Genomic DNA, 11,903 nt, shown 5'->3' on the forward strand with positions numbered 1-11,903 from the left:
TTCTTCAGGTAGAACTTTAGATGAGGTATTGACAAACTATACCTTGGACCAAATTCAGCCCATAGCCTACTTTTATATGGCTGTGAACTAGAAATTTTTACATTCTTTGTTAAAAAACAACAACAAACAAAGGAGAGTGTGTGACTCAAGCTATGTATGGCCCTCAAAGCTTAAAACATTTCCTATCTGGCCCTTTACAGAAAAAAATTTGAAGCTTTGTTATTATACATGTTTAGGATTTTATATCTTCTTGATGAATTGTCTTCATTATTATAAAATATTCCTTATCCCTGGTAATATTTCTTGTTCTGAAATCTTTTGGTTAGTGTTTACGTCACTACCTTTCTCCATCCTTTTATTTTTAACCTGTCTTTTTTTTTTTAAGAGATGGGGTCTCATCATGTTGACCAGGCTGGCCTTGAACTCCTGGGCTCAAGCAATCTTCTCACCTCAGCCTCCAGCTGGGATACAGGCGTGTGCCACTGCACCTGGCTAACTTATCTATCTTTATATTTAAAGTGAGTTTCTTATACACAGTCACTAGGTTGAGTTTTCCTTTTTTTTTTTTTTTTTTTTTTTTTTTTTTTTTTTTTTGAGACGGATTCTTGCTCTGTCGCACAGGCTGGAGTACAGTGGTGCAATCTCCACTCACTGCAACCTCCACCTCCCAAGTTCTCCTACCTCAGCCTCCTGAGTAGCTGGGTTTATAGGCACACACCACCACACCCAGCTAATTTTTGTATTTTTAGTAGAGACAGGGTTTCACCATGTTGGTCAGGCTGGTCTCGAGCTCCTGACCTCATGATCCACCTGCCTCAGCCCCCCAAAGTGCTGGGATAAGAGGCGTGAGCCACTGCGCCCAGCCTCCTTTTTTTTTTTTTTTTTTTTGCTCTGAGAATCCTGGCTTTTTTTTTTTTTTTTTTTTTTTTTTTGAGACAGGGTCTCACTCACCTATGTTGGAGTGCAGTGGCTCGATCTCGGCTTACTGGAACCTGTCTCCCAGGATCAATGATCCTCCCACCTCAGCCTCCCGAGTAGCTGGGACTACAGGCACGCACCACCATGACTGGCTAATTTTTGTATTTTTAGTAGAGACGAGGTCTCTACTAAATGCCAAATGCCATGAGATTTGCTAAATGCCATGAGAGTCCTACAGATAAAGTTCTCCAAGGGTCCCTCAGGCTGGGAGATTTACATAAGAGGCAGCAGTGAAGTCTTCAGGAAGGTGCTGGGATTTATCCTACCCTCAAGAATTCGTAGGATTATAGATAGGTCCTGGAAGGGCCTTTTAGGAAGAGGGAACTGCAAAGGTGATGGTAGTTCTTTTAGTAGTTGTCCCAAAGATAGAGGCAGGCCAGCAGAGAACCATTCTGGTACAACCCTGAATAGTCTATTTTGGGTGAGACAGATGGATCAGAAGCAGAAAATGGTTATAGCTACATCATGGAGAGCCCAAATGCCAACCAAGGAATCTGGTTTTTTTATTTAGCAGTTATTGGGGAGGCCCCGAATGTTTTGAACAGAAGGAGACATCAAAGTTGTGTTTGAGAAAAATTAATCTGCAGGGATGTGTAGCATGGAATAGAGTGAGGGAGAAACTGAAGACAGTGATAGCAGTATAAAGAATATCAAACTAGCCTAGGCCAAGGTTGGGTGCTGGCCAGGGGAGTGAAGATGAAGGGACAGATGCCATAAAAGTGGGATGACAGGACTTGGGTTTAGAAAGGAGAGGGAGGAGTGGTAGATAAAGCTGAGATCTGAGAAACCTTGGTGGCTGACCAGATTTAAAGGGGAAGATGTTAAAGAATCACATGAAATGAGAGCCCATTCATCTTGGCCTTTAAAAAAAAAAATTCTATCATCTGTGATAAACTAGTCCAGACCAGGGTTTCTCAACAGCAGCGCTGTTCACATTTTGGGCCAAATAATTCTCTGTTGTAGGGGGCTGTCCTGTGCATTAACAGCATCTCTGACCGCTACCTACTACATGCCAGTTGCACCATCCAAAAATGTCACCAGACATTGCTAAATGTCCCCTGGGGAGCAAAGTTGACCCTGGTTAAGAACCACTGACCCAAACTATTGATTTAGTAGTCTTACTGTGGTGCTCTGAGCTAGTCTTCTGGGTTCAGAAACCTCCAAATGATAGATCCGTTTCATTCTTTTTAAGGTTAAGTCTTTCGAGAAGGAAAGGCAGACAGAGAAGCGTGTGCTGGAGACTGAACTTGTGGACCATGTACTGCAGAAATTGAGGACTAAAGTCACTGATGAAAGGAATGGCAGGTAACTTAGGAAACAAAAGCCGAGAAAACTGACTTCAGTTACCTATATGGAAACTACGTAAATTTATTTTAAAAGTCAATTTGAGCCAGGTGCTGTGGCTCACACCTGTAATCCCAGCACTTTGGGAGGCCAAGTTTGGGGAATCACTTGAGGCCAGGAATGCAAGACCAGCCTGGGCAACATACCAAGACCCCATTTCTAAAAAAAATTTTTTTTTGATTAGCTGGGCATGGTGGTGCATTCCTATGGTCCCAGCTACTCAGGAGCTGAGGTGGGAGGATTGCTTGAGCCGAGGAGGTCAAGGCTGCAGTGAGCCATGTTCATACCACTGCACTCCAGCCTGGGTGAAGAGAAAGACCCTGTCTCAGAAAAACAAAAAGAAAGAAATCAATTTTATGCTTTTGAGAAACAAAGATAGGTCAGGATTACTTTTAATGAACCATTCTGTTGTTTCTGAATAACTCAATCAGGAGTTTAATTGTGTGACCATCTTGTATGAGACTAATCATAGCTTACATTCAACATTTGTTCTTCATACCATTTCCAAGAATACTTTATCATTTTGAAAAGCCTCAGGAGCCAAAATCTATCTGTCATTATCTTATTCAGTCTGCTAATCAGTGAATTTCAATAATATTTTGTCCGTGTACTTTGAAAGATGTAACGTTCTGGGAAAAGATCTCACTTCCTCATGATGGGAGTATCAACCATATGGGTAGGAATTTGACAAAGTAAATTAAAAGCCTTAAAACTAAACATTTTTTAAAAATTGACCCAGCAATTCCACTTTCAGGAATTTATAATAAAAATTATTTTAAAGATGTCTATCAAGGCTCATTTATAACAGCAGTTCTCAAACTTTTTGGTCTTAGAACCCCTTTACACCCTTAAAAATTATTTCAGGATCCCAAAGAACTTTTGTTTATGTGAGTTATGTCTATAAATATTAAAACATAAACATTTTAAATATATTTATTCATTTAAAAATAACAATAACCCCATTACATGCTAACATAACATATTTCTATTGAAAAACAACTGTTTTCCAAAAGAAAATTAATTTAGTAAGGAAAATGGCATTGTTTAAAATATTTGCACATCTTTTAGTACACTGTTTTACATTTTTGTAATCTATTTTAACACTTTAGTAGAAGAAACGATTCTCCTATCTGTTTATGTATTCAATCTGTTGTGATACCACAAATCATATAGTCTCTGGAAAACTCAGTTGCACGTTTATGAGAGGATGAGAGTGAAAAGGCAATTAATATTTTAGGATTATTATGAAAATAGTTTTGACCTTGCAAGACCCCTTGAAAGGATATGAGGGACCTTCAAGATTCTCTAGACCACACTTGGAGAACCTCATTTCAAAATATACATTGGTAGAAGATTGTTTGAATTATGATAATTTGGTGAAATATTGTGCAGCCTTTAAAAATGATGATTCTACTAAAGCTGAGTTCATTGACATGGAAAGATGTCCATAAATAGGATGTTTAATATAATCCCATTTTGTGGCCGGGCGTGGTGGCTCACGCCTGTAATCCCAGCACTTTGGGAGGCCGAGAAGGGCAGATCATGAGGTCAGGAGATCGAGATCATCCTGGCTAACACGGTGAAACCCCGTCTCTACTAAAGATACAAAAAAATTAGCGGGGCATGGTGGCGGGCGCCTGTAGTCCCAGCTACTCGGGAGGCTGAGGCAGGAGAATGGCGTGAACCCGGGAGGTGGAGCTTGCAGTGAGTGGAGATCATGGACTGCACTCCAGCCTGGGTGACAGAGCGAGACTCCGTCTCAAAAAAAAAACAAAAAGAACAACAACAACAACAAATATATAATCCCATTTTGTTTTAAACAAAATATACAACCTATACATAAAAAAATGTCTAGAAGAATATACCAAATTTTTAATTGTAGTTTTGGTTAGTGGGATTACAAGGGATCTTAAATTACTTTGTTAAGCTTTTCTACATATTTGCAACTCTTTTTTTTTTTTTTTTTTTTTGAGATAGAGTCTCACTTTTGCCGAGGCTGAAGTGCAGTGGTGTATACATGACTCACTGTAGCCTTAACCTCCCAGGCTCAGGTGATCCTCCCTTCTTGGCCTCCTGAGTAGCTGGGACCGTAGTCATGTACCACCTTGTCCAGCTAATTTTTTTAAATTATTTGTAGAGACAGGATCTCCCTATGTTGCCCAGGCTGGTCTCCAACTCCTGGACTCAAGCAACTCTCCCGCCTCAAGCAATTCTTATATGTATGCTCATTATCAGAAAATACAACACGGTAATTTTTCTGGCTTACATCAGCAATTCTCAACCAACAATGATTTTGCTTCCCAGGGCACATCTGGCAATGTATGGAGACATTTTTGGTTGTCACAACTGGGGAGTTTTACTGGTATCTAGGAGAGGCCAGGGATACTGTGAAAACATCCTAAAGGGTACAGGACTACTACCCCCCAACAGAGAATTTTCTGGCCTAAAATTTCAGTAGTACCAAGACTGGGAAATCCTGGCTTATAGAAAACAAACCTTGCTCTGTTCTTCTCACGCCCCCACCCCTTCTTATTTGCACCTAGCCTTAATAAATTCACCATTAGGTGTTTCTGAGGGAACATAATGTTCTGGAAATCACCAGTATTGGAATTACAGATCTAAATCAAAGACAGAGGTTTAGAAGAGAAACCAAGAAATAGCCAAGTAGTGAGTATGGGGGAACATGACCAAGACACTTAAAAGGCTACATGGGATTTAGTTTTAGCAGGGAAAGGTTCAAAGTTTTTCCTCCAGCAAATGATTATTTCCCTGTTTTCCCAAGATAGAGTGCTGTTGTCTCTCTCAAAGGCTATAAATTAATTCACAGCATTTGAAAGAACATCCATTCACGGCTTTTTAAAGAATATCTTTATTTACCAAATGTTCTCCTGTGGGTGGTTGCCAAGGCTGCTGCCATAATGAAGGTGGGGCTGCTGTTATTCATGTTTCCTTGTATTATGAGGGGGGCGGAAAGAACACCCATTATATTTCATTGAAATCAGCTTCTTGTGTGGATCCAGGATTTCAAGCCCAGCTGAATAAATCAGAATGTTTTCTTTAGGCATTTGTTAACTTAAAAAGACATCCTTTATAATTTTTACTTGCTCTTGACCAAAGCATAACTAAATGCAAATTTTGTTTTTGTTTTTCCACCCACTAATAATCAAGAAGATGTTTTTATATTTAATGGAAAAGTGGCTCACTATACATGTAGTTCACTGTAAGTTATGTGTTGCTTGTGCCTTATTGACTGTTCTTTAATTGTTTTTGTTTGCTTGTTTTTAGAGAAGCTTCCGATAATCTTGCAGTGCAAAATCTGAAGGGGTCATTTTCTAATGCTTCAGGTATAATTACTAATTATAATCTGAACATAATGATGCTTATATGTTTGCTCTAAGCACTTATTACAGTGGCTAACTGCTTGTGACACTGGAAATCTATTTTTAAAATAACATATATGCAATAAATTGTACCACATGGGATGCATCCCTATGCTTTGAAATCCACATCCTAGAAAAGGATAAAACAACTGGAATTTAGCTGACTCTTCTACTCTCTTATTTTTACAAGTGATTTAATCTTCCTTTTACTCAATTTATTGTACAAGTGAAATGTGTATAATTTTCCTGGAGATTTTCCTCATAACAGAGGATTGAAGGAAGTATTTTGAAATCCCTTGAAGAAGGACACTATACACATTTTTGTTTTCGTGAAAGCCAAGAGGGCACAGTGGTGATAGTTATGCCTTTACTTTCGTCACCTCTAGCAACCTTACTTCTTTTTCAAAGAAGTGTTCCAATTAAGGCCATGAGAAGACATATTTGGCTTTTAACAGAATTGAGTCTTTCCCATTCACTTCTGTTAGCACTAACTTTGTGTTGCCATCAGATTTCCAATTCTTGCAGGAATTTAAAGAAGTATGCAGGTTTGGTGATATTCAGCTTGATTTTCTTAGGCCCCTGAGGTTTTGATGACTCCTGTTGCCTCCCTGCCCCTTCCACCACCCCCCAACCCCTGCCTGAGGAGAGAAGCATCAAAACTGCTGGGTGTTGGGGTTCTGGGCTCCTCACCTATCCGGTGCAGATGGTTGTAGGGATAGAAAACACAGCCCAGTCGTGATCTAGCCCTTAGAATCACGACAGGATGTCTACTAATAAACTCTGCCATCTCTCTGTAGTATGTTGTAGAAAGTGGGACCAGATAAGGCCATAAATTCTGAAACTCTCTTTGTCTCAGGTTTGTTTGAAATCCATGGAGCAACAGTGGTTCCCATCGTGAGTGTGCTAGCCCCGGAGAAGCTGTCAGCCAGCACTAGGAGGCGCTATGAAACTCAGGTACACTGGGTCAGGGTTTCTTTGGCTTTCTAATATGAGTTACAGAAGAGAAAAACAACAACAGGAAAGGAAAATAAGATAAACATGGAATTTCTTGGAAATATTTTTTCCAAGAAAAAAATTTTTCTTCCAACTTGCCTAACTGGGTGGCTTCTGAAAGCGTTATCAATACAAAGCATCTCTCTGGCTCCAGGATTCCCATCTGTCCTTCAGAGAGGGGCCATTGTGTACTGTGGGCACCTCAAGGCAGCTGTTGTCAGAGTGACTGCATCTAAATGAAAACTATCTAATCTGGCTCTAAAGGTAGTTGAGGTTTGTTTGTGCTCTAAATAGCAAAGTAGAAGAGGCCGATGACAAGACTTAAGGCTGGCTTCTCATTCCATACATGGTTTCGGCATTTGCTATATGCCTACTGGTGTGCTAAGGGCTGTGTAAAATGTAGAAAACATTAACATGGCCCCAGTCCTCAAAAGAGTTTATAACTTAGAAGCATATGCATTATATAGAGAATAATAAAAGCAAATAAAAATAGGCCAGGTGCGGTGGCTTATGCCTGTAATCCCAGCACTTTGGGAGGCCGAGGAGGGCGGATCACTTGAGGTCAGGAGTTCGAGACCACCCTGGCCAACATGGTGAAACCCTGTCTCTACTAAAAATACAAAAATTAGCCAAGCGTGGTGGCAAACGCCTGTAAGCCCAGCCACTCGGGAGGCTGAGACAGGAGAATTGCTTGAAATGGGGAGGCAGAGATTGCAGTGAGCCAAGATCATGGCACTACACTCCAGCCTGGGCAACAGAGCAAGACTTTGTCTCAAAATAAAATAAAATAACTACAGTAGAACACTGAGTTAAATTTATAGAATATGAATGTTAGAGTATGCTGTGGACATATGCAAAAGAGTGAGTGTTAAAAGAGAGCAGTCAATTTTAGAAATGTAATCAGACTGAAATACAAAAATCAGGTACTTTATTTTTGTAAGCTCTTCTAGCTGTTTCTCAGGATTTGGGTGGAAACCTATTTTTCCCATCTTCCTACTGCCTTCATCACCTACCAAGTTTCAGTTCTCATGCCATGTCCTCATTGCTGCCACCTCTCCCTTTTTCCCAATTTAGCTTCATACTATCATCTCTCTGTCTCTGTGTGCACTGTTTCACTGCACTGAGCCTTTATAAGGAATCATTTCAAAATTATGAAGAGATAATTGACAAGGATTATTAAACAAATGGTCAAGATAAGTTATAAAAACCTCATTTCCCCTGAGATCATATTGCTAGACACCCCTTTCTGAGTGGATTAAGAGCAAATCTTTTTTTTTTTTTTTTGAGACAGAGTCTCACTCTGTCACCCAGGCTGGAGTGCAGTGGCGCAACATCAGCTCACCACAACCTCTGCCTCCCATGTTCAAGCGATTCTCCTGCCTCAGCCTCCCGAATAGCTAGTATTATAAGCGCCCGCCACCATGCCCTGCTAATTTTTCTATTTTCAGTAGAGACGGGGTTTCACCATGTTGGCCAGGCTGGTCTCGAACTCCTGACCTCAGGTGATCCCCCAGCCTTGGCCTCCCAAAGTGCTGGGATTACGGGCATGAGCCATTGCACCCAGCCAAGGGCAAACCTTTAGACACCATTTGGAATCCTTTCTAGGCTTTGGTGTGTTACCCTGTGATTGTATCCTGGGATAGGAAATAAGATGGCAAGAAAGATGGCTTGGTTTAACATGTTCTGAATTCCATTTTCTTATTATTTAGGTACAAACTCGACTTCAGACCTCCCTTGCCAACTTACATCAGAAAAGCAGTGAAATTGAAATTCTGGCTGTAAGTGGCTTTAGTATTTTGAAGGTGGCTTCTGTCCATACTGTCAAAGTAGTTGCCTCAGGGTTCAGAGCTTTTTTGCTCAGTGTCAACAGAATTTGGATGCAGGCCTTATTGTGATGTGAACTACACGCAATTTAAAACTATTAAGAACTAGGGGGAAAATTTAAGGTTTTTTGTTTCTCCTCTTTGTTCCTCTGAAAGATAGAGGGAGGAAAATGAAAACAAAAGTCATTTTCCTACATATTTCAGGCCTTTGCCTTGCTAAGCTTACACCGAATACATGTAGCAGTGTCAGACCTTTTGGGTGTGGTGTAGAGGGACAGGGAGTACAGTTTCCACTGCTTATTAATTCTCCAGGGCTAAGATCTTATCACTGCACAGTTCATTAAGCCCTTTTATAGCACAATAGCATCTCAGACTCTGCAAACCCTATTCATACTGCTGCATTTCACGTGACACTATGGTCACAAGGCAGTATTGTGCTGCTGAGAGTTGATGTACATTTGTGTGTATTCACAGGTGGATCTACCCAAAGAAACAATATTACAGTTTTTATCATTAGAGGTAAGCAATATGAACTCTTCTGCACTGTGGCCTTTAAGATCCCAAATCTTTGCTATTAGTTTGCCAAAATACTGAAGACGGCAATTCATTAGTGATAGTATTTTTCTGGCAGCTGCAGGAATTTAGTAACATTTTTCCTTTTATGTAACATATATGTTCCTAAATCCTATGTTGAAGGACTCATACTTTTCTAGTGACTTTTTAATTTTTCAGATACTTATTTTATCAAAAACAAAAACAAAAAAACACATATACTGCTTTTACTACGTGTCAGGGTCTGGCAGGCCTTGTTGTAAGCATTTTACAAGTAGTAACTCATTTAATCATAACCACCCCAAAATGTAGATACTGTTATTATCCCTTTACAGAGTACGGAAGTAGAGAGGTTAAATATCTTACCCACAGTCACCCAGCTAGTAAGTAGTAGAACCAGGATTTGAACCTAAGCAGACTAGCAGAATCGGTGTTCTTAACCACTATACTATACTATCTCTCAAACCTCCATTCCAGCTAGGGAAGCTCATTTGCAGATTAGTACTATACAAAAAAAAATCCTTTTGTAAAAATTAATTAGGTCCTTTATAAATATATATATATTTTTACAGGTACGTCCCTTTATCATCAAATAGCCTAAATAAGAACTTTAAAAATTTGAATAGTTATCTTTGCTATTAAGAACACTCAACTATAGTCATAGCTACAGGTGACTTTTGCAACATGTCATATCAAAGAATACTTTTTTGTCTATCCAGAGTGTTTAGTCACAAATTAAATTAGATTAATAGTGAACTTAGCCCTAGAACTAGTATTTTATATATCATTTGTTGTTCTCTTACAAATAAGCATATACCACTATACTGGCAGTGTACTGATTTATGATCCAGTCAAATGGATATACTTAAGAGCTGCTATCACCGTTGTACAAAAAGTAAACGGAGGCCGGGTGCAGTGGCTTACACCTGTAATCCCAGCACTTTGGGAGGCCGACATGGGTGGATCACCTGAGGTCTGGGGTTTGAGACCAGCCTGGCCAACATGGTGAAACCCCATCTCTACTAAAAATACAAAAAATTAGCCGGGCGTAGTGGCAGGCGCCTGTAATCCCAGCTACTTGGGAGGCTGAGGCAGAAGAATTACTTGAACCCAGGAGGTGGAGGTTGCAGTGAGCCGAGACTGTGCCACTGCACTCCAGCCTGGGCAACAAGACCGAAACTCCATCTCAAAAAAAAAAAAAAAAGTAAACAGTAGGCAGAAATAACTGCTCTAAAGTCACATCAGCACACTAGGGCTGCAGCATTGTTAATCAGGCTCTAATTAGGGAGTCTTGTTTTAAGGAAAATTGGTGCTTCAGAGGAACCCCAGCAGTCTCCTAACTGGTTCTGCTATCTCCCTATTACTGATTCTCCTGGTATACTTGAAGAGGGAAATGACAATGGAATTTCATTAGTGACCCAGAAAAAACCAGCTAGTAAACCCTAGAGACCTGTTGTTAAGTCTTATCTATTTTTTTCCTAGTGGGATGCTGATGAACAGGCATTTAACACAACTGTGAAGCAGCTGCTGTCACGCCTGCCAAAGCAAAGATACCTCAAATTAGTCTGTGATGAAATTTATAACATCAAAGTAGAAAAAAAGTAAGTTATCACTTGGGCATAGCAGGGTTCACATGGTTAAAATTCAGGGCGGGGTTTCAGAGTGACATTATTTTGTTGTCTTGTTGAGGTTTGACGCCTGGTAAGCTGTTCTTTGAATTGCAGCTGACAACCAATAAATCTTGCTTGGACTGTGACTCACAGTCATGATCTCGTCAATAAAAAAACACAGGGGTCCTAGGAGTAGCTGTCCCAATTACAATTTTGTTCACCCAGGTAATTCACTTTCTAAGTATGTTTAAATCAAAGAAAATAACCATGACTACTTTGCTGTATGTCCTTATGTCATAATGCCAATCAATCATTCATGTTATCATACACTTAAAAGGCAACAAGGAAGCCTATGAGGTGAATGGTTATCTCCTTATTAGGACCTTATACTACAGACCCCCGTCAGTCACACCTTGTATAAAACCTATATAATTTTTTAATGACTAGCCTTCCATCTTGTTTTTGCTTAAATAAAGCTCCTACAGGTGTTATAAAAATTTATTAGCTCTGTTCTTCACTCATTAAACTGAATCTGTCCTTATAATCTTTTCTTTTCTTTTGCAGGGTGTCTGTGCTATTTCTGTACAGCTATAGAGATGACTACTACAGAATCTTATTTTAACCCTAAAGAACTGTCGTTAACCTCATTCAAACAGACAGAGGCTTATACTGGAATAATGAAATGTTGTACATTCATCGTAATTTAAAATTAAATTCTAAGAAGAGGCTGGGTGCAGTGGCTCACACCTGTAATCCCAGCACTTTGGGAAGCCAAGGCAGGAAGACTGCTTGAAACCAGGAGTTTGAGAGCAGCCTGAGCAACAAAGCAAGACCCCATCTCTATAAAAACTAAAAAAATTAGTTGGGCATGGTGGCACATGCCTGTAGTCCCAGCTACTCCAGAGGCTGAGATGGATCATCTGAGCCTCAGGAGGTTGAGGCTGCAGTGAGCTGCGACTGCGCCACTGCACTCCAGTCTGGGACAACAGAGCAAGACCCTGTCTGTCTTTAAAAAATAAGAAAAAAAATTTTTTTTCTAAGAAGCTGTCCTACAAAGTTGAGCTTTGTTAGTTTTTCATGTGTAATATATTATAAATTTATCTTTTGGGATATAATAAATGCTTTCATATACCTGCTGCTTTTTAATTGTAAATCTATTAACACTAAAGGTTTTAGGGAGCTGGAACATAAGGTAAATAGCCTTTTCTTCCCTTGGCTGTAAT

At 39.8% G+C, this 11,903-nt stretch overlaps 1 protein-coding gene across 4 annotated transcripts in view; it reads left to right on the forward strand.

Moving 5' to 3' along the window:
* The window catches only part of EIF2AK4 (eukaryotic translation initiation factor 2 alpha kinase 4), a 101,672-nt gene extending 89,861 nt beyond the window's left edge, over positions 1–11,811 (forward strand). For 3 of the 4 annotated variants that reach the window (XR_010151349.1, XM_054667355.1, XM_001140245.7), the window contains 7 exons: positions 2,171–2,283; positions 5,608–5,666; positions 6,559–6,656; positions 8,405–8,473; positions 8,993–9,037; positions 10,553–10,671; positions 11,245–11,811. Coding sequence is in view for 3 of the 4 variants with exons in the window: in XM_054667355.1 (XP_054523330.1) it covers positions 2,171–2,283; positions 5,608–5,666; positions 6,559–6,656; positions 8,405–8,473; positions 8,993–9,037; positions 10,553–10,671; positions 11,245–11,302 (561 nt within the window). In the remaining variant the exon portion in view is untranslated. The remainder of the gene's footprint in view (positions 1–2,170; positions 2,284–5,607; positions 5,667–6,558; positions 6,657–8,404; positions 8,474–8,992; positions 9,038–10,552; positions 10,672–11,244) is intronic. The other variant, XM_063794069.1, reaches the window with a different exon arrangement.
* Positions 11,812–11,903: the final 92 nt, after the last annotated feature.

Source organism: Pan troglodytes, chromosome 16, assembly GCF_028858775.2.
Source record: "Pan troglodytes isolate AG18354 chromosome 16, NHGRI_mPanTro3-v2.0_pri, whole genome shotgun sequence".
NCBI classification, from domain to species: domain Eukaryota; kingdom Metazoa; phylum Chordata; class Mammalia; order Primates; family Hominidae; genus Pan; species Pan troglodytes.